The sequence below is a fragment of the Archocentrus centrarchus genome, chromosome 5 (genome assembly GCF_007364275.1).
Source record: "Archocentrus centrarchus isolate MPI-CPG fArcCen1 chromosome 5, fArcCen1, whole genome shotgun sequence".
NCBI lineage: Eukaryota > Metazoa > Chordata > Actinopteri > Cichliformes > Cichlidae > Archocentrus > Archocentrus centrarchus.
In genome coordinates, this window is record NC_044350.1 from 15548067 (window position 1) to 15570596 (window position 22530).

Genomic DNA, 22530 nt, shown 5'->3' on the forward strand with positions numbered 1-22530 from the left:
TAACAAGAATTTATTTTACAGCAAAAAAACAAAAACAAAACTGTTTCCTTAGTTTTCCTTTTTTCCCTTAATAAAAAAAAAATCTTGCAGACTTTGTTCACGTTCATCATACTGGGAAAATATTACCAGTTACACTAATGTGACACAGTTTTCAGTATTTGCTGACTTAGCAGTAAACCTCGGGAGTCAGCGTCATGCTTCGTGTCCACCGCCTTTGTCACCACTGTGACATTTACAGCATCACTCAAATTAAGGAAAAAAAGGGAACAAAAAGCAGGAAACAGCAAGATGTGGAAGTACAATATGTTTTTTTTTTGGATCAGGCTGCCTTTGGTATCATAAAACACACACACAGGCAGGCAGTTATCTAAAGCAAACACACAGCAGAGCTGCATGTGTCTCACAGGAGGTGAAATTCTTCATTTTGTATGCTGGTGTTTTGTGTTTCACAGTGTATGTGTTTACCTGTTTGACACTGCTGAATATGACATCATTATTTCCTGTGCATCAATTTGAAAAAACAAACGACACAGCAAATAATTTAACTCTTACAAGCTGATATCTGACAGCACTGATGTCAGTGAGCAACAAATGAATCAGAGTTCACCCAGTGTCTTTATTTTAGAGGTCTTTATTCATCATCAGCAATTAAATACATTTTATGATTCTCACACTTAAATGTAATCCATGTGTGAATGCACCGGCCACCTGCTAATAAAACTAAAACCTGCAGTTTCCTCATTTCAAACAAATGCCAAATGTTTCATCAAACACACTGTTGTTGTTTTATTATTCCTACTATTATTATTCTTCCTATTATTCACTCCTCCTCTCCCCATGTAAGGAATCAGCACTCACTTCCCACCAGTATTTTTTTTCTGGACTCTCCTTACACCAATGAGCATGGGGACACCAGGCGATCAGCGGGGTAAAAGCATATCAAACAAACCTCTGTCGCGCTGTAGTCTTGTAGCATACAAAGCTGGACTTCAGCTGGAATTTCATACTGTTTTTTTGTATTTCATATCTCCTCTGAAACAGTAGAGGGCAGGCCCACCACCTGATTAGTACACAAAGAGCCACAGTCCACCACTGATGGGCTATCTTAAGGCAAACATTGATTTATGTGTCACTGATTTCAACCACAAGATGATTACTACAGGTAGAACTTCTTGGAGTTACTCAAAGTTCTCAAACAAACAAACAAACAAAAAAAAAACTGGACCTTGGTCAACAAAGATAAATAAATGATCATATGTTTAAACACTGCAGGCTGATGCCAGTCCTCTCTAACTGAACACTACACTCAGTATCACTACGCTTAATTAAAAACAATTCAATACTTAATCAACAGCTCAACTTCATTTCATCTAGAAGTCATTATAAAAAATTAATCTTTTACATTTTGCGGTGCAGTAATCACATTGTGAATACAACCCTTTTAACGAACTATTATTATCGGCAGTGTTATAAATACAGATTACAAAAATAAATGTTTCATCTTTATAAATCACAGAGATTCAGAATGAAATTGAACCACAGTTTTGTTTAAGAAGAGAGAACGAGACTAATAAGAAGACACAACCAGACACAGTTTAATTTGGCTTTTCACAGCCTTCAGTTTCATCCTCTGTTTGTACTGCTGCAAATCTTTCCGAGCTCACTGGCAACATAAATGAATAAATACTTGAGGCTGTGTCAAAAATACTTCAAAATATAGTGTTATTTACCTATGGAGCTTTTCCCTGTTTGTGCATACATTTTGCTGAGTCCATGACACAAATTTAACAATTAAAAAAATAGCTCACTCTGACTCAGTTTTACCTTTTGATTTCTGAGTCTATTCCTCGCCGTTATCCTCGCTGATCTTCACTTTCACTCTGTGCCAGGCGTTGCTCAGCACACCCCTGAGATTCCAGATGGGAGCAAATGTGTCCGGCTGCATGTTGTAACTGTTGTCGACTGCCTTGCAAATTATCTCCAGCTCTTGGGCCTCAGGAGGGAGAGGAACCGTTATCTCCCACAGTTTCCACGCCCAGGCTCGTCCCAGTGGAGGAGGTGTCTGAGGATCTTCTTCCTTGTCACTGCTCTTCAGCTGGGCCACCTGCCACGTCTTTCCTCCATCCAGGGAAACATCTACGCGTATCACCTCTCTACCCCCGCCGCTCCAAGCGTAGCCCTTCACCGTCAGCATTTCTGCACTGCGATCGATCACGGTGCCTTCTGCAGGTGTGGTGATAGCAGACTGAACAGGCAGCTCTTGGATGGCTGGAGCAGATTTGTAGTCCACTGTGTCCCAGTCTGTTCCAGGTGAGAAGCCTTTGTAATCGTTCTGCTGCCAGTGGCTGCTGCTTTCCTCTGCGCTGACTGTGATTTTACCCAGCCATTTCACATTGCGTGCGCCCACTATACCTGGTACCACCACGCGAACAGGGAAGCCATGGTCAGCCGGAATATCCTCACCATTCATTTCATAGGCCAGAAGCACATCACCATCCTCGCTAACTGCCTTGCCTATAGGGATTGAAGCACCGTAGGCAGTCCCTGTTATATCTTTATCCAGTCCTTCAAACTGTACATGGCGAGCCCACTGAGTCACATCTGGCCCGTAACCTGCAGCCAGCAGGACATCCCTGAGTTTGGCCCCGCTCCATGTCGCATTGCCAATGGCAGCAATGCCCCAGTTCAGTCCCTTTACCTGCCTGACCTTATTCATCTCACTTCGGCGATTACCTGCACACTGCAGTGTAGCAGTCACTGTGTGTTTGGGGAATCGAGTCTTCAAGTCTCCTAAAGACAGTGTCAGCACTCCTCCAGGCAGTCCCTCCACATGTAGCCGATATGAAGCTGGGTCCACCTGAGGAACTGGCAGGTGGTTTCTTTTAAAGAAAAAAACAGAGGGTGTGATGTAGCTGTCAGAGAGGATTTCAGGTGGTGGTTCAGCTGTGAAGGGCTTGAGACTGTTGGGACGCAGGACAGGGTGGCGCTCAGGGTCAGAAGAGTAGGGGTCTGAGGATTTAACATCACGTTGCTTCTTCAGGTCTTCTGCACTTAGCTCACCAATCTTGTATCAACCACAGACACAAAGATTTTATTAGACCACATGGGACCAAAGCTACAGCACTGCAACTGAATTTTTCTCTTCATCTCATGCAGCCTACTTTAAGCTTAGAAAAACATGAGCCAGATTTTTCCTCACTGACCACTTGAGGGAGTGCCAGTATTCAGCTTACAGCTGTGAGATTTTCCTTAGTATAGAGTGTGCAGTAGACTTTTTCATGTGTGTCTGCATTGACCAAGTGCCAGACAAACTGCATAAATTAAAAAGTTCATTTAAGGATAAATTCAAATAATGTGCAATAAGTAAGTATTTAATGGATTGAATGAGAACCATTCTTAAAATAAACAGAGCTCTGTGAGGTGAAGCTTCATAGTGGGTGTCGGTGGTGATTTCAAATGAAAGTTGGTGAAGGCCGACACGTGTTGAGGCCTGCAGTTTGGTTTAAGTGCAAAGATCCACACAGCTGTACTGCGTAGTGTCCTGTTTGATACAAACTTGTTCCACACATTAGAATATTCAATGGAAAATGGTGTTTACTGAGTGACCCCACTGTTAATATTCTGTGAATAGCAATGTTCCACAGAGTTGCTAAAACTCTGAAATACATACACCCTATGGCCTCTTTTAGCTGAATTATTATAGGGCCGGTTATGTTGAACCCTGACATAGTGCTGACACAGCTCAGTGGTTAAACCTGATTCTTTGTTACTAAATAACAGACTGTAGTCACCTATATTTTAAGACCTTACTATTTAACAGTGCTTTAGTTAAATCATCAACAGAAACATGCAGGCTTCTCACCTTATACAAAGAGAGTATTTCCAGCACATGGTCCTGATTATGTACCGCATAAAGTGCCCAGAAGGGCTCAAGGGCACCGCCTGCTGCCAGCATGATTTTATCCCCACCGGGGTGCATGGCCACAAACTCGGTAATGTTATAGACACCACCTTTGTAAGTGACCCACACGCCATCTTTCAGAGAGCGATGCTTTGCAACTTCCGCCTGGCTGATGACAGGAAGAGAGGACCTCATCTGTACAGTCTGATCTCTAACATCTGCCTGCTCAGCCTGCACAGAAAGAGAGGCAGCATCAGTTTCTATCAAAATATTGGTGCTTACTACCTTAACACAAAACCACGTGGCATTAGTTTTAAGTAAACACAGACAGCAGGCAGCTCCCTGAGAGTTAGCACTGCCTGCTAGCATGTGACCCTCGTTCAGTGCAGCTTTGGAAACTCTTCTGCTGGGAAAGGCATCAGTTGATATTTAAGTATGTCAGTACCATTGCAAATAATCCTGTAGGTGCTGTGATTCTGTAAGCAAAGAAATTTGTGCTTGGTTGTTAAGTCTTTGTTGTAACAATGATTCTTGGCAATAACTCTTATACAATTGGATTACTTATTTATTTCTGCTTAAATGGTGCCATGCAGAGTTGAGTATGTGGGTTGTGCCCATGGAAAACTTGCCAAATCTTCTCTGTCAGTGCCAAACAGCTTATTCTGCTTTGACTATTGTTTGGTGGCACTGACCCACTGAATTATTGTCCATGCGTTTAATGTCTACCACAACAACAAGAAGCTTTTTAAAGTCACAGTCTGCAGCCTTACTGCATTAATAACTGACATACTTGATGTGTGATTTCAAATGTTGCTTTTTGTTGCAGTTAAAAATGTATTTAACTGGCATAATTTAGCCAAGGTACAAAAAAAATTGCATTAAACTTTGCACAACAAATTAAACATGGACAGATCTTTCTAACCTTGTGGTGGCGTAGACCATATGCCAGTACAACCCCTGTACCAGCCAGTATCCCTGCCAGGGCACGTGTCCAACTGAAGCCATGCTGGTGAAATCTCTGCTCGTTGCTGCTGCTGCTGAGACGAACTGTACACGATGCAACTACAGGGGCCACCTGATATCTAAGGAAATTGAAATGCAACTTCCACATAGATCAGACTGGCCTACAGTACTGTACATACTGTATAAGTCTTGAGCCATCCCTCATTTCTTTATATTTTGCTAAAAAAAAAAAAAAAAAAAAGGCTGCAGAAATTTACTGAAAACATGTGCAAACATACAGTATATGAGGCTAAAACAGAGTTTTTTTTTTACAATTCTAACAAGCTTGAAAGTCAATATTTGGTGTGACCATCTTTATTCTTCTGTACAGCCTGAACTCTCTGAGGCAGCTTTCTGTAATTTCTTTAAGCAGTCTTCAGGAATAGTCCTCCAGGCTTCTTTGGATGTTTGCTGCCTTTTGTTCTGTCCTCTGTCAAGATGATGCTGCACTGCTTCACTAACATTGAGGATCAGGCTCTGACTGTCAGACACTGTTCATCTGCTGTAGACAGTTTTTTTTTTTTTGTAGGCCTGCCACTTCTTTTGTCCTCTAGTTCTCCAGTTTTCTCAATTGTTTAAAGTTACAACATACAGCAGGCTGAGACATACCAAGTTTTCAGCTAATAGCTTTTTGGGAATCACCTTGTTTGTGCAAAAATACTACTTCATGCCGATTGTATTATCTTTGATATTTTTCATAGATTCAACTAAAGAAATGGGAACAAATATTGTGTTTTTGTGACAGACTGCAAGTAACAAAGTGTCTAAAGATACAATTTAAAATTGGTTCTTTGCTAAGTTGTCTGTTATGTGTAGACACAACACTGGTTAACGAAAACATTTCTCTGAAAAAGCAGCCAATGTCCAAAGAAAAACTCTGAAAGGCCTGCAGAAAGTCTGGAGAACTGTTGCCCGAGACCCCTTTAAAAAATGACAAGAAAGTCTGGCATTATCTTTGTGAGTTTTATTTCCTTGTTTTATCTTGTATGTATAAGATTTATGAGTATGATTTATAATATATACATTTGCTCTGTCTTCTTTTCACATTGCCTAGACTAGGTAGGATGTATATGAAAGATAGATGTAGCCACAGTGATTATTAAATCATTAATCCAATATACCTCATTATTAAAGTCCCACCTTTAGTTCAGACTAAAATGGAAATTATGCACTTCAAGTAAAAAATATCAAAACAGAGGAAAAACATGTACTACAAATGATCATGTTATTACATTAATGTACCTTTGAACGCTTAGAGGGCCAAATGGAGTCAGTCTGTGGCAGCGTCTGAGAAGCAGCATTGCACTGATGTTCTGGGAAGAAATCAAACAAAAAAAAAACAAGCACATAAACATCATCTGGTAGCTAAAGATTATTTCCCATCCAGACTTAGTGAGCAGGACTGTGGGACAATAAAATGCACTTCTAAAAATGTCAGTAATGTGAAACAAGGCAATATTGTTTCCAATTTTTACTTGTACAATTCATTGCTGCTGCACTCCTCAACAAACCACAAACTTTCTCTACATTTACAGCCAATGAGTTTCAAAGAAATGACCAACAAACTGTTATTCAGCCTTCACAAAAAGAGCCAACCAGCTGAGGGGGAGTGAACGAGGAGGAGGAGAAGGCCGAGGCCAAGGGTTCAACTCACTCTTGCAATTGTCCAGCACACAATAAAAAACTAAATGAAACATACTCCCATTCTGTGGAAAAGTAATTCAGCAGGACTTTGTCTTCATTGTCTCAATATTTAAGCAATAAAGAAACAAGTTATCACTCGGTATGGCATCTCCCGTGAACCGGCCAAATGCTTGTAAGCTTTAGAAACATCTGTGAATGACTGACTAGAGGAATAAAAGATTTGGAATCCAAAGAACAATCCCAAATCCAGAACTACAAACGCTGCAAAAACCATACTTACAGATCACTCATAAAATTGCAAATATTATATGAAGGAGCTGTGCTTTATCTGGTGATTACCCTATCTATCTTATCACAGTGTGGAGCGGCCATAAAGATTACTCTGAGTTATCTTTGTCAGCTTTCACTGAAGCAGCACGATTACCAGCAGCTAAAAAATTCTGAATCACACTACATTTCAACTTTTTAGTTTTAGTTTGTTTTTTTTTTTTGGTTTAGCTGCATTGTGCAACCATTGAGTCATGAGTTCACAGAACTGAATGGAAACAATGTCATGACCTCAAACTGCCTCATTCAGAATTACAACTGCAAAATTCACATAAAAAAACCAAAAAAAAACCCCATCTGAATCACAAAATTATATGTGACTCCATCAATTCTGGAGATAATGCCAGATGTTACAACTGAGCACTGCACCATAACACAGCTGTACCCCAATCAATGGAAAATGAGTAATAAAACCAGGCTTACAGAAAAAGCTTTTTCTTGGTCTGGTTTTACCTCTGGCTGTAGTTTGTCATGATTCTAGCTAATGCATTACTTTATGAATGGGTGTAACTCGAGCTACATGCAGCAATATTGTTAACACATCTATCACATCTGATAAAAGCAAAATGACAGGGTTTTTGTTGCCACCCACCAAAAAGCCAAAGAGGTTTTGGCCAAAGGAAAATCAACAGGACTGTGAAAGAAAAAATCCACCTGTTTAAGTGGAGGTTAATTTAATCGAACTTAAAATACATTTTTGTTCATCAAAAGTCCAGGAGTAACAAGAAAATGCATAACATCCTGTTAAGTAAAGTATCACAGACTCTTTGTGTGTGTAGTCACACCCCAAAAGGTCCACTTTGAGCCAGGAAAAACTTCTGAATGGTGATTTATCATCCACAATTCAACCAGCAGCCGTTACACAATTTCATCCAGCACAGCCCATCAAAGCAGCTCCTACTGAGCTCATGGCACCTCTGATTTGTGAAAGGATGGATGAATAAATGCATCCTGTTAGAGCCTGACCAACTGGTATCAGTATTTATAATGGCTAATAAGTGAAAATTAAAAAAAGGAAGTGATAAGAGAAACACCCTTCACCCACGTTATGAGTGTTGCTATTGCACAGTTAGTTCAGCCAAAGGCCACCCTACAACCATCTGATCCCAGCAGAGTGGAAAAGAGTAAATAAAGAAAGAAACATAACAAATGTTTAGGAAATCTGTTAATGTTTCGTGTGTCTGAATGAAAAAAATTGTCAGGCTCTACATTTTGTAAAGAGTTAAACCACCTCTTGTTTCTGTGATATCTACAGGGCGTTTCCCAAGGCTGGCAGTGTATTATCAATGGACACTAACACTTCATATATTTACCACCATGACTTTTCAGGGTAGACTTTTAGTCCAACTCTCACAGTCATATATACTTTGCACTTTTTGTCTAACACATTACTTTATAAACGGGTGTAACTCGAGCTACATGTAATGTACAACACTACATTCTTAAGTAGTGAAAAAGTAAAACTGCAACCTTACTTACTACCTGCCCTTTTCTCCAATACGATATTTACACTGAATTATTGCTGAACAATGCTACTGTAATTTACTAAAAGTAAATTAAATGGGTAAGTAAAACTAACTTAAGGGAGAAAAAAAATAAAAAGATCGTTGTGCATTTACAAAACTAAAACAAAAATAAAATACGCAGGAAATTTCATTAGTCTTTTTCACTTTGGTCAAACATGTCAAAACAACCAGTATGAATCCTCCTCCTCCTCATAATAATAATAATAATTATAATAATTATTATTATTTGAAACGAGCAAACACACGCCTGAAAGTAGCTGAAACTACAGTAATGCTGAGAATACGAACTGATAATAGAACAACAGCTGCTATCTCTGACTGACAGCTAATTCCTGAGCGGCAGGATGGGAAAGAGCGACAGCAGCTCCGGGTCCCCGCCGTAAACACACCGTGTTCCGTCGGCCAGGTTCACGACGTGCCTCGCAGCGTCGCACACATTGAACCTCAAAGAGTAACGACTGTCCTCCCTGGCGTCTTTAATATTAACCAGTATTCACAGCAAACCGAAGCAGTGTTAATCCTCACGAATTCAACAGAGGCAGAAAGTTACGCGTTTGACCGCCACTTCGGTGATGTTTACACGCTGGCACTGCGCTTCATCACCATCCTCACGGCTAACCTAGCTAACATTTCAGTTAGCGAGCATACCGCTCTTAGCCTGCCTTAGCCCGACACCCACCCTTTAAAAAAATCTTCACGAACCGAAGAAACCTCAGAGTTTGTTCTTGGGTCTTCGTCCAAACCACAGCGTACTCACTTCTCTTGTGTTTCTGAGTGCAGATGTTCTTCAAGATGCACGAAGGACAGCTACCCTGCTGATCTCTGGACGTCGCACACACACACACGCATATGCGCACACACACAGTGAACGAGGGACGTTCGCGAAAGCTGCCTTGTTCTGATAGCGCAGGTCCTGCTTCGTCCGCCCCGAGTAATGAGGAAAACAGCTGTTTGCATGAGATATACTTTAAGGTTTTTATCATTCCTACTAACCACTAAATCTGTCTAACAAATAACACACAAAGCGCCCTTCTTATACCCTTTATTACACCTCGTCACATTTTTTTTTTCTTTTTGGATGCAAAATATGAAACAAAAACTTATTTATTAGCGTATTAATTACTCAGTTATTAATATGATAACATCTATGGCAGCATTTTACCTAATATGCATGATGAACAGTTTGCTACATACCGTAAGTGATTTTTACAGGTTCAAAGGGGACAGTGTGGAGTAGCGCTTATTCTTATTCTAAGGTAGACCGAGAGAATATAAATCTAAGGTCAGACAACACCCTGAACAAATGCAACAGAAGCAGAAGTAACCAACAGCCTGCATGCACTGGAGCAAGGAGGGCGTGAATGTCATCTGCTCTACTACTGTGCCCTACCCTTAGTGTCTGAGCACAAAGTTTCAGATGAAAGCTCTATTTAGAGAGGCATTTTGAGACTTTAATATAATGTATATAATAATGTAACCCACAAAGGATTTATAGTGAGTGTTTTGATTAATCATTAATGATCATTTACAACATGTCTGCTCATTTTAACATTATATTAGATAAACATACTTTTCCTTCAGTGGCTTCTCGGTAAGAGTCAGTGAGGAAATTATTATCAGCAAGCATTATTGCCCCAATTAACTACCGACACATGCAGTAAATAAATGTGTGGCGATATTACACAAACAGAGATGCAGCACCTTTAGATCCTTACTCAGAAAGTAGCTGATGGGTCCCAAATTTTTCCTTTAGCGATGACAATGAGCTCAAACTCACAGAGTCAGAATGTCTATTACAAAGGCAAGAAGTGCTCACACGTGATTTAGATTTTTCCTTTTCCTTTCCACGTTAATGATATGAAACATCTTTAATCTTCAAGTCTCAGCAGCAACAAGTGAATGAAATGGCTGTTTCATATATTACAGAAGACAAAATTCCTTCTCTTATGTATTTTATCAAGATAATGTTTCTCTTTTATTTTATCGCTGTTTTCCGTTTCATTTCGAGCTTAAACCTGCAGTTGCTTCTGATTTTGTTTCTTTTATTTCCACACACACATTTTTGGAAGAACTTAGCAAGAGAGCGTGCGCCCACATTCGTTCACTCTTGTGTAAAATGTTTCCTTTGTTTAAACTTGGCCAGTATGTGAGCTTTGCCATGTTTGAGAAATCCAGTCAAAACAGGCCTGAGGACAGAGTTGCTATGTCAACAGCAGATTTAGTGGCCTGCGCTGTCTGTGTTTTCATAATCCCCTCGTACATTTTCACACATGGCCCTCTTGTAAATCCCAACAGTAAAACATTTATAGATTTTGTATTGGGGTACTGATATATACAGTCAGACCTTTTCAGTCAATCCAGGCCTTTTTGATAAACCCAGTGAGGCATGGATTTGGTACACTTCTGCATGTAATGTGGCCAGCAATCAGGCCACATTCAAACTTTACACACACACCTTAAATAAATATCTGTTTGAGAGGTTTTTTTTTTCTAAATATCATAGTAATGGTATGTTGCTGTTAGATGCAATGTATTGATTTACAGGAGTTGTAAAGATCCCTACTGTAGAGTTCAGTTTAGGTGGAAACATTTAATACACTTTGTTCTTAATTATTGTGTATGCAAGCATACAGAGTTGTGGATTTTATATAGATTTTGTATGAATTTTACTCTCTCATTGGAAGTGAAAGAGGAGGGCACAGTGTGTTAGTGTGTTCATCTCTCTGTAGGCAAATTCTGTCACATATGTGCATAATATCACCCAGAATAGTGATCCTGCTGTCTGTTACCTGCCTGGCTCTCTAGTGCCATCTAATGGTGAAATGTTCTCGTGTGCACTGGTAATGTTGATGTTGTCAGGAGTCTGGATTTTCTGGTTCTTCAATGATGTTTTCAAGTTCATCTTCAACATATCAGAGCAGGACGTTCTTAAGCTCAAACCTGTGCCAGCGGTTTGATGAATCATGTTATGCAACCAGCGTCACTGAAGCTTTATGGTGAACACTACATCAAGTTTCATGTAAACAAACACCAGAAACAACCCAGCAACGTTAATGACTCTACTCCAGCCTGCAGCAACTAATTGTTATGCAAGATAACTTCATCCAGGATTAATAAATGAATAATAAAGAACCAAATTAGCTGTGTGAGCATTAATATAGAAATATTTTAGCTCCATTAAAGCATATTAAGTTTAATTAGTTAAGCCATGTTTAAAGAACAGGGCAAAGAACAGCAGGGCGTCTCTTATTCAACAAATAAATGACTCAGCAAAATTAACCACAGCTGCTCGTTACAGGAAAAGCAATGAAAAATGTCATAAATAATTTTTCTGTCACAATCTCCCCATCCATGCACTGACACTGAATCCCAGACTGTTATAATTTAGTGAAATCTTTCCAAAATACTGTTCAGATGATACATTGTTTATTATGCATAAGTTAAAAGGCACTCAATCTAATTAGAACTATGCAGTTTTACTCTTATTCAGTGTAAGATATGCATGGCTTTTTTAAGAGGAACTATCAACCACTGGTGCTGTGCTCAACATACAGTAAGTGGTCTCAGCACATCTAGTGTCTCAGATTTATACAGAGCAGTTTATTTTCAGTTCAGTTCACTGTATTTCTGAGAAGTCTAAATTAACATATAAATAATCTTAGCTAAAAGTGCATGCAACTTACACCTTCAGTCCTTTTGTGTAATCTCAATATTCATGTTTACCATTGTTTTTTTATTAGTTGCTTATTTACAGACAGATTTCATCCCAAATTAGTTTTTCCCATTACTGCTTTTTAGCAATATACAAAATTTAATGTTTAAACAGTAAATTAGAGTACAAGTAGTGATGAGATCAAGACATACGTTGTGTATACAAGTTTATTAATTTGAAAAAGTTTTACTACAGAATTTAAATACAACGTTGTGAAAAGCTGAAAAAAGCAAGGCTCTGTTGTGAGTGTCTACATTACATACAACATAAAATATCCACACACCAAGGAAAAACCTGTTGCTGTTTTGCTCCAGGATTTAGCTGTAGCCTGTGTAAAATTCACATTTCAGGCTGAAGGGTGAGAAGGCCATTGTCAGTCCTATCTCCATGGAAGCACTACAGTGCCTCATGAGAGCATCTGTAACCACTGCTGAGCACAGACTGCCTGGTCGGGCACGCTTGCGGCCACAGACCGATTCTTCAGCTGCACGGCTGGCAATCACTGCTGTGTCATCTTAGCTGCTTCAGCTTTTATTAGAGAGATGAGTTCCAGATTAATAAGAAACACAAAGCGAAGACCTGCAATCTGAAGAAACAGACAGGTTTTTGGGGACATTTTTGACTAAGCATGAATAAAATATTAAACAGCGGTTCAATATGAGTAATACACAACTTGGTTAATAACCAGCACTCACCTCCACCACTGAGTTGTTATTTAATTTCCACTTGTTGCCCGACAGGACCGGTCTGCCATCTATGTAAATAGGCCGCCTGCCCTCATTGGCAATGAAGAAATCTCCATTGTTCTTCAATTTAATAATTCCTGTCAACACAAACAGTAAAGGTCACGTACATCTAAATCACTGAGGATCTGCAGTTTATTTCTGTTAACATCACAGGTTTATCAACCCTGGAAGCTGAAACACTAAAACCTGTGTCACACTGATGTAAAATCAGCTGTGGACTTTTCAAAAGTTAGATGCTGCCTTATTTTTGGCTGCGGACACGGTGGACAGGAGCACATGTTTAATGAAGTTGATGAAGCAGCTCGCTTCAGCATGTTGTTACCCTCATCAGCCTCTCATACTGCCCATATCAAGGGCTGTGTAGCAACCATCATCTGAACCATACACACTTCTTTTTCTGTCTTTTAGCATGGGGCATTTTATTCTTTTTCCTTCTGGCCTATTAGTGGTCACATTCTAGCTTTATGCTGGGCAGCAAGAAATATACATTGCTGTGTGTGCAGGAGGATGAAGCCTTCAAATATAGGGTGCATAATACAGGTTTCAGAAAAATAGTAAAAATACACTGGGTGCAGCCCTTCCACAGCCTTCTGCGTCTATCCGTGATAATTTTTGGCACGGATGAGCAGCGGCTGCTGTGTTCACTCCACTACATCTGCCGTCAGTATGTCCTACCACTGCAGCCATCTACAACACGTGTTCCGTACGTCAACTCTCTGGAACTGTCCACCGTCTGAATGCGGACGTCCACCACCTCTCCACAGATTTTTCCACCTTACACACGTGTTCTGCACATTCACACACCATCAAACATGCATGCAATGCACACCGTATTGACTGCCCACATTTCCCACCTGCCATGAATTTCTGTAGATTGCTTGTGGTCGCTTGTCCACAGCCCTCTGCAGAATTCTTTGCATTACTGTAACAAGGGCCTAAGACTGAACAAGACAATGCAACTCATGATAGAAACAAATGGATGCTTTCATTGTTGAAAAGTATGATGCGGTTTCCTCTTCCTTTTTATTTGGCTGCTTTCTTTAGGGGTTGACACCATCTCACCCGATCCCTAGCACCCTCATTTGTCACATCAACCATCTGCATGTCCTTCTTCACTACATCCGTGAAACCTCTTCTATGGTCTTCCTCTTTTCCTCCTGCCTGGCAGCTCCAACTTCAACATCCTTTGTCCAGTGTAGCCACTACCCCTCCTCTGTACATGTCCAAACAATCTCAGCCTTGCCTCTAACTTTGTCTTCAAACTCAACCTGAACTGTCCCTCTGATGTATTCATTTCTTATCCTGTCCATCCCAGTCACTCCCGGCCTTTCTATTTCTCCAGCTGCTGTCAGTGAATAACAGCAAATGATAAAATTTATGTTTTTTGGTGTAATTTAGGAGAATGTATGAGTTAAATCACCTTGTTTTCTTGATATTTTCCAAGCAGGCCCCTCTAGTGACAGATCTACATCGATCTGTTTGTCCTTGGTTGCTCTACCTAATGTAATCTGTATGAATACCAAAGAAAACAATTAGAATCATACTGAAAATAAATATTCCCAAGTAAATTATTTTTACTGTTTCTCGCCATTTTCTAACATGCCACTTAAGCATCTTTTCTCTTTAGCCACTGTTTCTGAAAGATTACTTACCTCTCGTGATCTCATAAGGTAGCGTACCATTCTTCCACGTAATGCTGCCAGTGTCTGGTTGTCAAAGTCAGGCATGCTCATCCCTGAAATCCCCCCAAAAAACAAAACAAAACAACAAAAAAAAAAAAAAAAAAAAAAAAAAAAAAACACACACATTCACACAAATAAGTTTCATTCTGCATTCCTCAGAACAAAAATAGGCATAAAGGCTTTTACTCGCCTTTTATAAATGAAAGTTTAAGTACCTGTGATGCTGTCCACAAGAACCTGCCAACGGGGTAACTCCTGCTCCAGCTGTCTGATTTCTCTTTTCTGGTGACGATCTGAAATCATCAGCTCTGAAAGGAGAAATGCAAGAAAACAAAAACTCTATTTCAGAAAGCAGCTTCAGTAGAGAAACGTGTGTAAACACAGAGAGAAACTCAGATCACTCCGAGTTAGTTTCCAGTGACTCACTCCGGACCTCAAGCCTGACGCAGCAGTGTAAATGCAGTTGAACATCATCACTCACAGAGATGACATTGAAGTAAATTGATTTCAACAGCAGGATCACTGTTAGACAACAGTTTCTTATCCAAAGCCTACTCATAGTAATGATTCACTTTTTTGGAACCACTGGGCAGAAAACAGTAATGTCCAGACATTCAAATATACACATTGGGTTCAGTAGGAAGGAAGTTCATCCAAATACTGATATGATCAGAAGTTATCATATCAACTCCATGTTATCCAGAGACAAATATATTAAGATATTTTAATTCCAGACAATTGACAAAGAAAAAACCCAGCTACAATAAAGAATTACTGTACTTGCATGGCCTTAACAAATTACATCTGATCTGAAATTTAACTTCAGCTTACATTACTAAAAAAAATATATCAGATTCTGTTTACATTCACACTTTAAATAGGCTGGTAAACGGTAATTGGACTGGTATATATTTAAATATACACATCAAGCACGATGTTATGAGCATCTGCCTAATATTGTGTTGGTCCCCTTTTGCTGCCTAAACAGTCCTGACCCGTGGAGGACTCCACTAGACCCCTGAAGGTGTGCTGTGGTATCTGCACCAAGATGTTAGCAACAGATCTGTCCTGTAAGTCCTGTAAGTTGTGAGGCAGAGCCTCCATAGATTGGACTTATTTGTCCAGCAAATCCCACAGATGTTTGATTGGATTGAGACGCGGAGAAATATGGAGGCCAAGTCAACACCTCAAACTTGTGCTCCTCAAACCATTCCTGAACCATTTTTGCTTTGTGGCAGAGAGCATTATTCTGCTGAAAGAGGCCACAGACATCAGGCAATACCATTTCCATGAAAGGGTGTACATGGTCTGCAACAATGTTTAGGTAGGTGGTATGTGTCAAAGTAACATCTACCGTATTTTCCGGAGTATAATGGACTAGTTCTTATATAGTGCTTTTCTACTCAGTATGAGCACTCAAAGCGCTTATACAACCTGTTTTGCATTCACCCATGCACTCCCATTCATACAAGCACTTCCATTTTTATGAAGCTAAGTGCTTTTTTAATTAACTAACATTCACTCACATTCATACTCCGACAGAACGGTCGGAGAGCAACTTGGGGTTAAGTATCTTGCCCAAGGATACATTGGCATGTAGCCCGGAGTAGCCAGGATTCGAACCGCTGACCTTCCGATCAGTAGGTGACCTGCTCTACCTACTGAGCTACAGCCACCCTTAGTATAAGTCGCACTTTTTTTCATAGTTTGGCTGGGGGTGCAACCTATACTCCGGAGCGACCTATATGTGACATTTATAACACATGAACCAAAATACTCCAGCCACTTGACATCTCCGTGAACTGCAGCTTTAAGGCAGTCTTGCGTAACCTGTGGGAGCAGTGGATGATGGATGGAGAGCACAGCTTAACGGCAACTGGGAGAATGCGCCACCCAACTTTCCTGGAAGTCATTGGATGGATCAAGAAAACATGGGCTTCAGTGACAAACCATCCTGTTGGGATTCAGAAAGGCTGGAATAATTGGAACTGCAGCTGACGACGGGTCTGACTAACGCGACACAGAAGAGGAAGCGGCGCTTCGTCTACGGAGTGTACGGAGTTGTTTAGAAGTGACACCGAGGATGAAGAATTCAATGGATTGATGGTTTGGTTAACTTGTTAGTATGTTCTTTATGCTATGGTTATCTGAATAACTTAATGTTACGTTAACATACCGAACACGTGTTCGTTGTGCGTCATGTAGCTGAATGTGCTACGTTAGCATAACGTAGGCGTAACCGTGTTCGTCCTGTTCTTTAATCCATTATTTTAAATTGCCGTTCAAGATGGAATTTCTGCTCTGGGTCTCGGATTCTATCACCCCCCCCCCCCCCCCCCCCCCCTCTCCAAAAAAAAGTGCGACTTATAGTCCAGTGCGACCTATATATGTTTTTTTCTTCTTTATTATGCATTTTTTGGCTGGTGCAACCTATACTCCGGAGCGACGTATAGTCCGAAAAATACGGTACATGAATGGCAGGACCCAAAGTTTCCCAGCAGAACATTGCCCAAAGCATCACATTGCCCCCGCCAGCTTGCCTTCTTCCCATAGTGCATCCTAGTGTGAGGTGTGCCCCAGGTAAGCGGTGCACACACACGGCCATTCGTTGCTCAGTAGTCCAGTTCTTATGCTCACGTGCCCATTGTTGGTGCTTTCTGCAGTGGACAGGGGTCAGCATGGGCACTGACTAGTAGGCAGCTATGCAGCCCCACTGACAACAAATTGTGATGCACTGTGTATTCCAGCATTAACTTTAGGCAATTTGAGCTACAGTAGCTCATCTATTGGACTGGACCACATAGGCCAGCCTTTGCTCCACACGTCCACATTAGCCTTAGCCACTCATGATCCTGTCGCTGGTTCACCACTGTTCCTTCCTTCGACCGCTTTTGATAGATACTGACCACTGCAGACCGGGAACACCCCACAAGACCTGCAGCTTTGGAGATGCTCTGACCCAGTCGTCTAGCCACAACAATTTGGCTCTTGTCAATCCTAACACTTGCCCATTTTTCCTGCTTCTAACATCAACTTTGACAAAATGTTCACTTGCTCCCCAGTATATCCCACACACTAACAGGGGCCTGATGAAGAGATAATCAGTGTTATCCACTTCACCACTCAGTGGTCATAATCTTGTGCTTGATCAGTGTATCTAGCACATTTCTTCATTTCATTTTACTCTAACTGAGCACTCAAAGTGCTTTCCTTTACAAGCCACATTCACACATTTGTACACGCATTCATACAGTGCTGCTCCATGCCTTTAAGCACTTTCTAACCATCACAGACACACTCACACTCCAGTGGGAGAACTGGAGGCAATCCAGGGTCAAAGGACAATTTGACATACGGACCATTTTGAACCCCTGACCTTCTGATTAGTAGAAAACCCACTCTACCTCCTGATCCACAACCACCCATAATGACCACTGTTCTCTCCTCTTGTTTTAATGTGCTATATAAATAAAGGCAATATGACGTGCGCTGTACAAGATTAACTGAATCTACATCATAGCTGCATGACTTACCATGTTCCAGCACTTCATCTCTGCTGTCCCTGTGCAAAAAGAAAGAACAATTTATGAGAAGAATCCTTGGGGAAAGTATGGAAAATAATGCATCTAGTATCCTTCACTACAAACTGAAATGCTGCCAGCAGCAAAAACATAAATGTTTGACTTACTTTAATTTTACATCATCAACCATCTGCTCAGCATCGGAGAAGTTGAGGACTTGGTCACCTTTAGGGAGGGGCTGTACTGCAAAACACACTCAGAGTCAATAACACAGTAAATGCAAGCTGTTACATCATCACTTAGGAAAACATTAGGCACATTAGGCAAAATTAACACTTCCCATATAACTTAAATGTCAGGTCAACCAGACTATTGTACAATCAAAAGTATAAAAGAACAGCAATAACATCTTCCTAACAGTCAAGATGGTTTTACTCTCTTGTACATATTTTAGAGGACAAATAGGTAACTCAAGTTAATTCTAAGTAGTTGCACAGAGAGAAAAAAAAATGGTAGCATTCGCAATTTAAAACGCTGTTGGAGGGAAATGATATCTTATGTCCAAACATAAGAAATCCTCCAAATCCTCCTGCAAATCCTCCAACGCAACGAAGATGATAAACGTATCTGAAGTTCACATGAGTTAAACTTGTACTGTTTTCAGCTGCTCAATAACAAAGCTGTGAATAGGAATTTCAGTGGGTGCTCTGGGAAAGTGAACTCACCACTCTGGTCATCCAGTAGGTAGTACTGTTTGAGCAGCTGCCAGTGCACCAGCAAGCTCTTGGGAGTGCGACATGGGTGAAAGACATCAGGGTGCTTACTTAAAAGCTCCTGAAACACGTCCAGTTTAGGCTGACTGGTCTGTTTTGAAAGAAACAAGACAAAATCGTGTGTGAATACGACAGTGTATACAGTCTGTATTCCAATCCAGCCATTGCTTAACATCTATATTACAAATCAGCTATTTTTCTATCACTTTCTTTAGATGAAAGCTCTCAATTCTGAGACATTAAAAACTGATCTTAACTGGGAATACTTTGAATCTAATATGCCAGTCTCCTCAATATCACTTACTGAACCAATCTTGGCCAGCTGTGCCTCCTCAGCCTGACTGAAGAGAGCTTTGCTTTGGATTGCTGCAATTGCTTCTGGGTGAAGCTGCCGCATGGCCTGCCATGCCAGCCTAAACAGACAAGCAAAACCAAGAATTTACTTAAAAGACGATTCAAACACAAGAGTGTAAACAACAAAAGCTATATATGAAAACACAAAAGACTGGGAGAAGTTGCTGTGTCTTACTTTGAGATGACGGGATCGTACAGCAAAGCGTACCACCTCTCTTTAATTTCACGCAAAGTAAAACGACAGCTGAACTTGACCCCCAGATGAACAGAAGTTAAGTCAGTGGTCTAGACATAAATACAGAACACCACACACAAAGTTGATGGTTTGTATGACCAATAATTAATTTGACAAAGTAGATCCATTCATTAAGGACAACTGTTTTGACACTACTCAAAATTATAGTAGCTCACCTGCAACACTGCATTTATAAGCAGCAAGTCATCTGTGGGTTTCCATCTGCCCAAGTCTTTAGTAATATGTAAAGGCTGCTTGCTTTTCTTTACTCTTTTGGTCAGAGGTGCAGGGTTTATTACCATTGTGAGAGGTGGCGTGAGTGTGCCTCCTGATTTTGTCACCTGACAAACCAGCATAAAGGCACAAAAAACAAAGACACATAAAAGATATGCACATGTATCATCTTTAGCATGAGATCACCCAAGAATCTGGATTTGTTGGCATTATTTACCTTTTTTTTCTCACTTGATGAAGGTTCACTCCCCGAACAACGGACAGGCTCCATTACGGGTGGACCTTTGACTCTACTGGATGACTTCACAAGACTGCTTTCCACTAGTTCATCGTCAAACTTTTTTCTTTTTATTGACCTAAAGAAATTGCAGAAATAAAGCAATTCCTTAAATATTTAAAGATTCACCAGAGAAAAACTAAACACAGTACTGAAGCAGTATCAGCACAGCAAATACAGGTTCATGTTCTGCTGTCAAAACTACACAGACTATGCTGAAATGACACTCTGGACTGGAATAATTTAATATACAAGAGTAGATATCAAACCTGGATGAACTTCTGCGTTTGGGAACACCACTGCCAAATGCTTGTGTTGCTGTCCTTTTCAGGTCTTTCACTCCAAGTGACTCTTCATCCTCTGATCGACTCTGAGCACCAGCTACTCCCATTGAGGTACCAACCACAGGGTCACCAGCCTGCATCTGTTCCAATGCATCAGGAAGGAAAGGAGGAAAGAGTCAAGACATTTTTTCAAGTGTAGCAACACCCTAAAAATGCCAGACTTAACATCCTTTCCTGTCCCTCAAACTATGAACTTTGCTTCAGAGTCGCTCAACTTTAAACAATACTGTTGTGTTGTTGTGTCTGCACAGGTTTGTTAAAATATGAGGTGAGCCTAGTGTCTGTTGAGCCCTCCGGTAGGTTCACTAGATTAAACGCCGTGATATTAAAAAAAAAATGTATTAACACTAAAATTCCATTGCAATTAAAAACACAACTCCAAACATAAATCAAAGGTTACACCAGACACCCGTGTGTTTTGCTCACAATTTAAATTTACATTTATGTACGAGACCCAATATTATGATTATTGTTGCTGTTTATAAAAGTCAGGGGAATTCATACCTGGCAAGTTAGCTAGATTTGAGGGGCCTTTATTAACATGTAAACACAGGGCGTATACTGTTGCCTTCAGAACGGAATATTAAATAATAAATAGATAGCTATGACAAGCCTCCCGCTCAGAAAACAATACACTACTGTAAGTTTAGCTAACTAGCATAATTTGATTAAAATACCATTAGTTTATGTTGGCTAGCTAACATTAGCTAAGCTAACATAAGCTAAGCTAACATAAGCTAAGCTATCAGAGCCTTCTTGCTAGCTTTGGTTATTAACGAATTATCACAACTAACACCACTGCTTTGCCACGCACCTTTCCAGATTGTTCCCCTTCGCTGTGTCAGATCCGGAAAGTTGGGTTTATATAGTCCACTTGTTCCCCTTTATCAATCCCTCGTTGCCTTGGCTACATGGCTAACTCGCTTACTTGACGCTTGCCTCGTTAGCATTAGCCGCTCGGCTGGACAATTGTTTTCTTCCTGCCTAACTCTTCGACGTTTCGCAATACCGCCGCCTACCGGGCCAAAATGACAGAGACCCGGATGATCTACAGCTGTAGTACGGAGGGAAACTACCAAGGTGTTTGGTGTATAAGAAGACAAAGAGGCTTTGTTGTTGACTGAAGAAATGCAGGAAAGTATTCAAAGGAAGAAGTTAGCAAAGAAAAAGTGGGATGTTCAAGGAGATGAATAAAGTAGACAGGAGTACTGGAGCAAAGAGAGAGGTGGCAAAAACAAAAGAAAGGGCTTATGATGAGTTGTATTTGAGGTTGGACACTAAGGAAGCAGAAAAGGACTTGTATCAATTGGCTAGACAAAGAGATTGAGCTGGAAAGGATGAGCAGCAGGTTAGGATGGTTAAGGATAGAGATGGAGATGTACTAATGGGTGAAGATCATGTGCTGAGAAGATGGAGTACTTTGAGGAAATCATGAATGAAAAAATAACAGAAAAAGTAGGACAGTTAGTGAAGTGCAGAGGATTAGTAAGGAGCATGTGAGGAGCAAAGACGCAAGGAGCAGAGGTAGTGAAGGTAGATTAGTTCAAATACCTGGAGTCAACCATCCAAAGCAACGGACAGTACACAAGAGAGGTGAAGAAGAGAGTGCAGGCAGGGGTGAAACGGGTGGAGGTGAGTGCCAGGTCTGATTTGTGACAGAAGCATAGCTACAAGTGTGGGGAAGGTTTAAAGATGATAATGAGACCTGCTATGACGTATGATTTGGAGATAGTGGCGCTAACAAAAAGACAGGAGGCTGAGTGCATAGAATCTGTCAGAATAATGCAGATGTCATTTGTATTTGAAATGTTGAAATGTTTGAACAGTTTTTCTTAAAAAAAAAAAGTTTTTTTTTTTTAAATAGTTGTATTTAACCAGCAAAGTGCAACCCTATATGTTTAAATTTGAATACAATTCATATGTTCACATACAATTTATTGGTTTTAAATCAATTTTCCAGTAATAGTGCCTCCAGCTTCATGAAAGACCATGTTGGCACCACGGGATGATGTACAGTTAGACATAGTCTAACAGCCTTAATATGGTAGCTTATTGCTTTTTTGCCTAATAGACCACACCTCATTTGTTCTTTTCCCTTTTCCCAGCAGGAATTTAAAACCTTTCCAGTACAACTTCATGGTATTTCCAGGGCCCTTATAAATGTACTTAGTAATAGGGTAGCAAATGCAACTGCAATACTCCCTAGCAGAAGAGATATTGTATCACAGCGGGATATATCTGATTAAAAATAA

General features: G+C 40.4%; 2 protein-coding genes across 6 annotated transcripts; both read right to left on the minus strand.

The window, feature by feature from the left end:
* Window positions 1-625: 625 nt before the first annotated feature.
* On the minus strand, window positions 626-9270 carry suox (sulfite oxidase). 4 transcript variants are annotated; one of them, XM_030730090.1, is made up of 5 exons: window positions 9158-9270; window positions 6146-6216; window positions 4824-4983; window positions 3863-4132; window positions 626-3064 (listed from the first exon to the last, which is right to left on the minus strand). In XM_030730090.1, exons 2-5 carry the CDS (start codon window positions 6202-6204, stop codon window positions 1841-1843), a joined length of 1713 nt encoding a protein of 570 aa, XP_030585950.1. In that variant the 5' UTR covers window positions 6205-6216; window positions 9158-9270; the 3' UTR covers window positions 626-1840. The 4 variants fall into 4 exon arrangements, with proteins under 4 accessions (XP_030585950.1, XP_030585951.1, XP_030585952.1 ...); XM_030730091.1 differs by having other exon boundaries at window positions 9080-9238; XM_030730092.1 differs by having other exon boundaries at window positions 9103-9229.
* A 2995-nt stretch (window positions 9271-12265) lies between these two features.
* On the minus strand, window positions 12266-21441 carry mcrs1 (microspherule protein 1). 2 transcript variants are annotated; one of them, XM_030729355.1, is made up of 14 exons: window positions 21093-21441; window positions 20204-20358; window positions 19875-20013; window positions 19600-19764; window positions 19364-19473; window positions 19139-19247; window positions 18787-18925; window positions 18229-18304; window positions 18074-18102; window positions 14756-14848; window positions 14511-14593; window positions 14279-14366; window positions 12808-12935; window positions 12266-12698 (listed from the first exon to the last, which is right to left on the minus strand). In XM_030729355.1, exons 2-14 carry the CDS (start codon window positions 20356-20358, stop codon window positions 12612-12614), a joined length of 1401 nt encoding a protein of 466 aa, XP_030585215.1. In that variant the 5' UTR covers window positions 21093-21441; the 3' UTR covers window positions 12266-12611. The 2 variants fall into 2 exon arrangements, with proteins under 2 accessions (XP_030585215.1, XP_030585216.1); XM_030729356.1 differs by lacking the exons at window positions 20204-20358; window positions 21093-21441 and having other exon boundaries at window positions 19600-19766; window positions 19876-19999.
* Between the last annotated feature and the right edge of the window lie 1089 nt (window positions 21442-22530).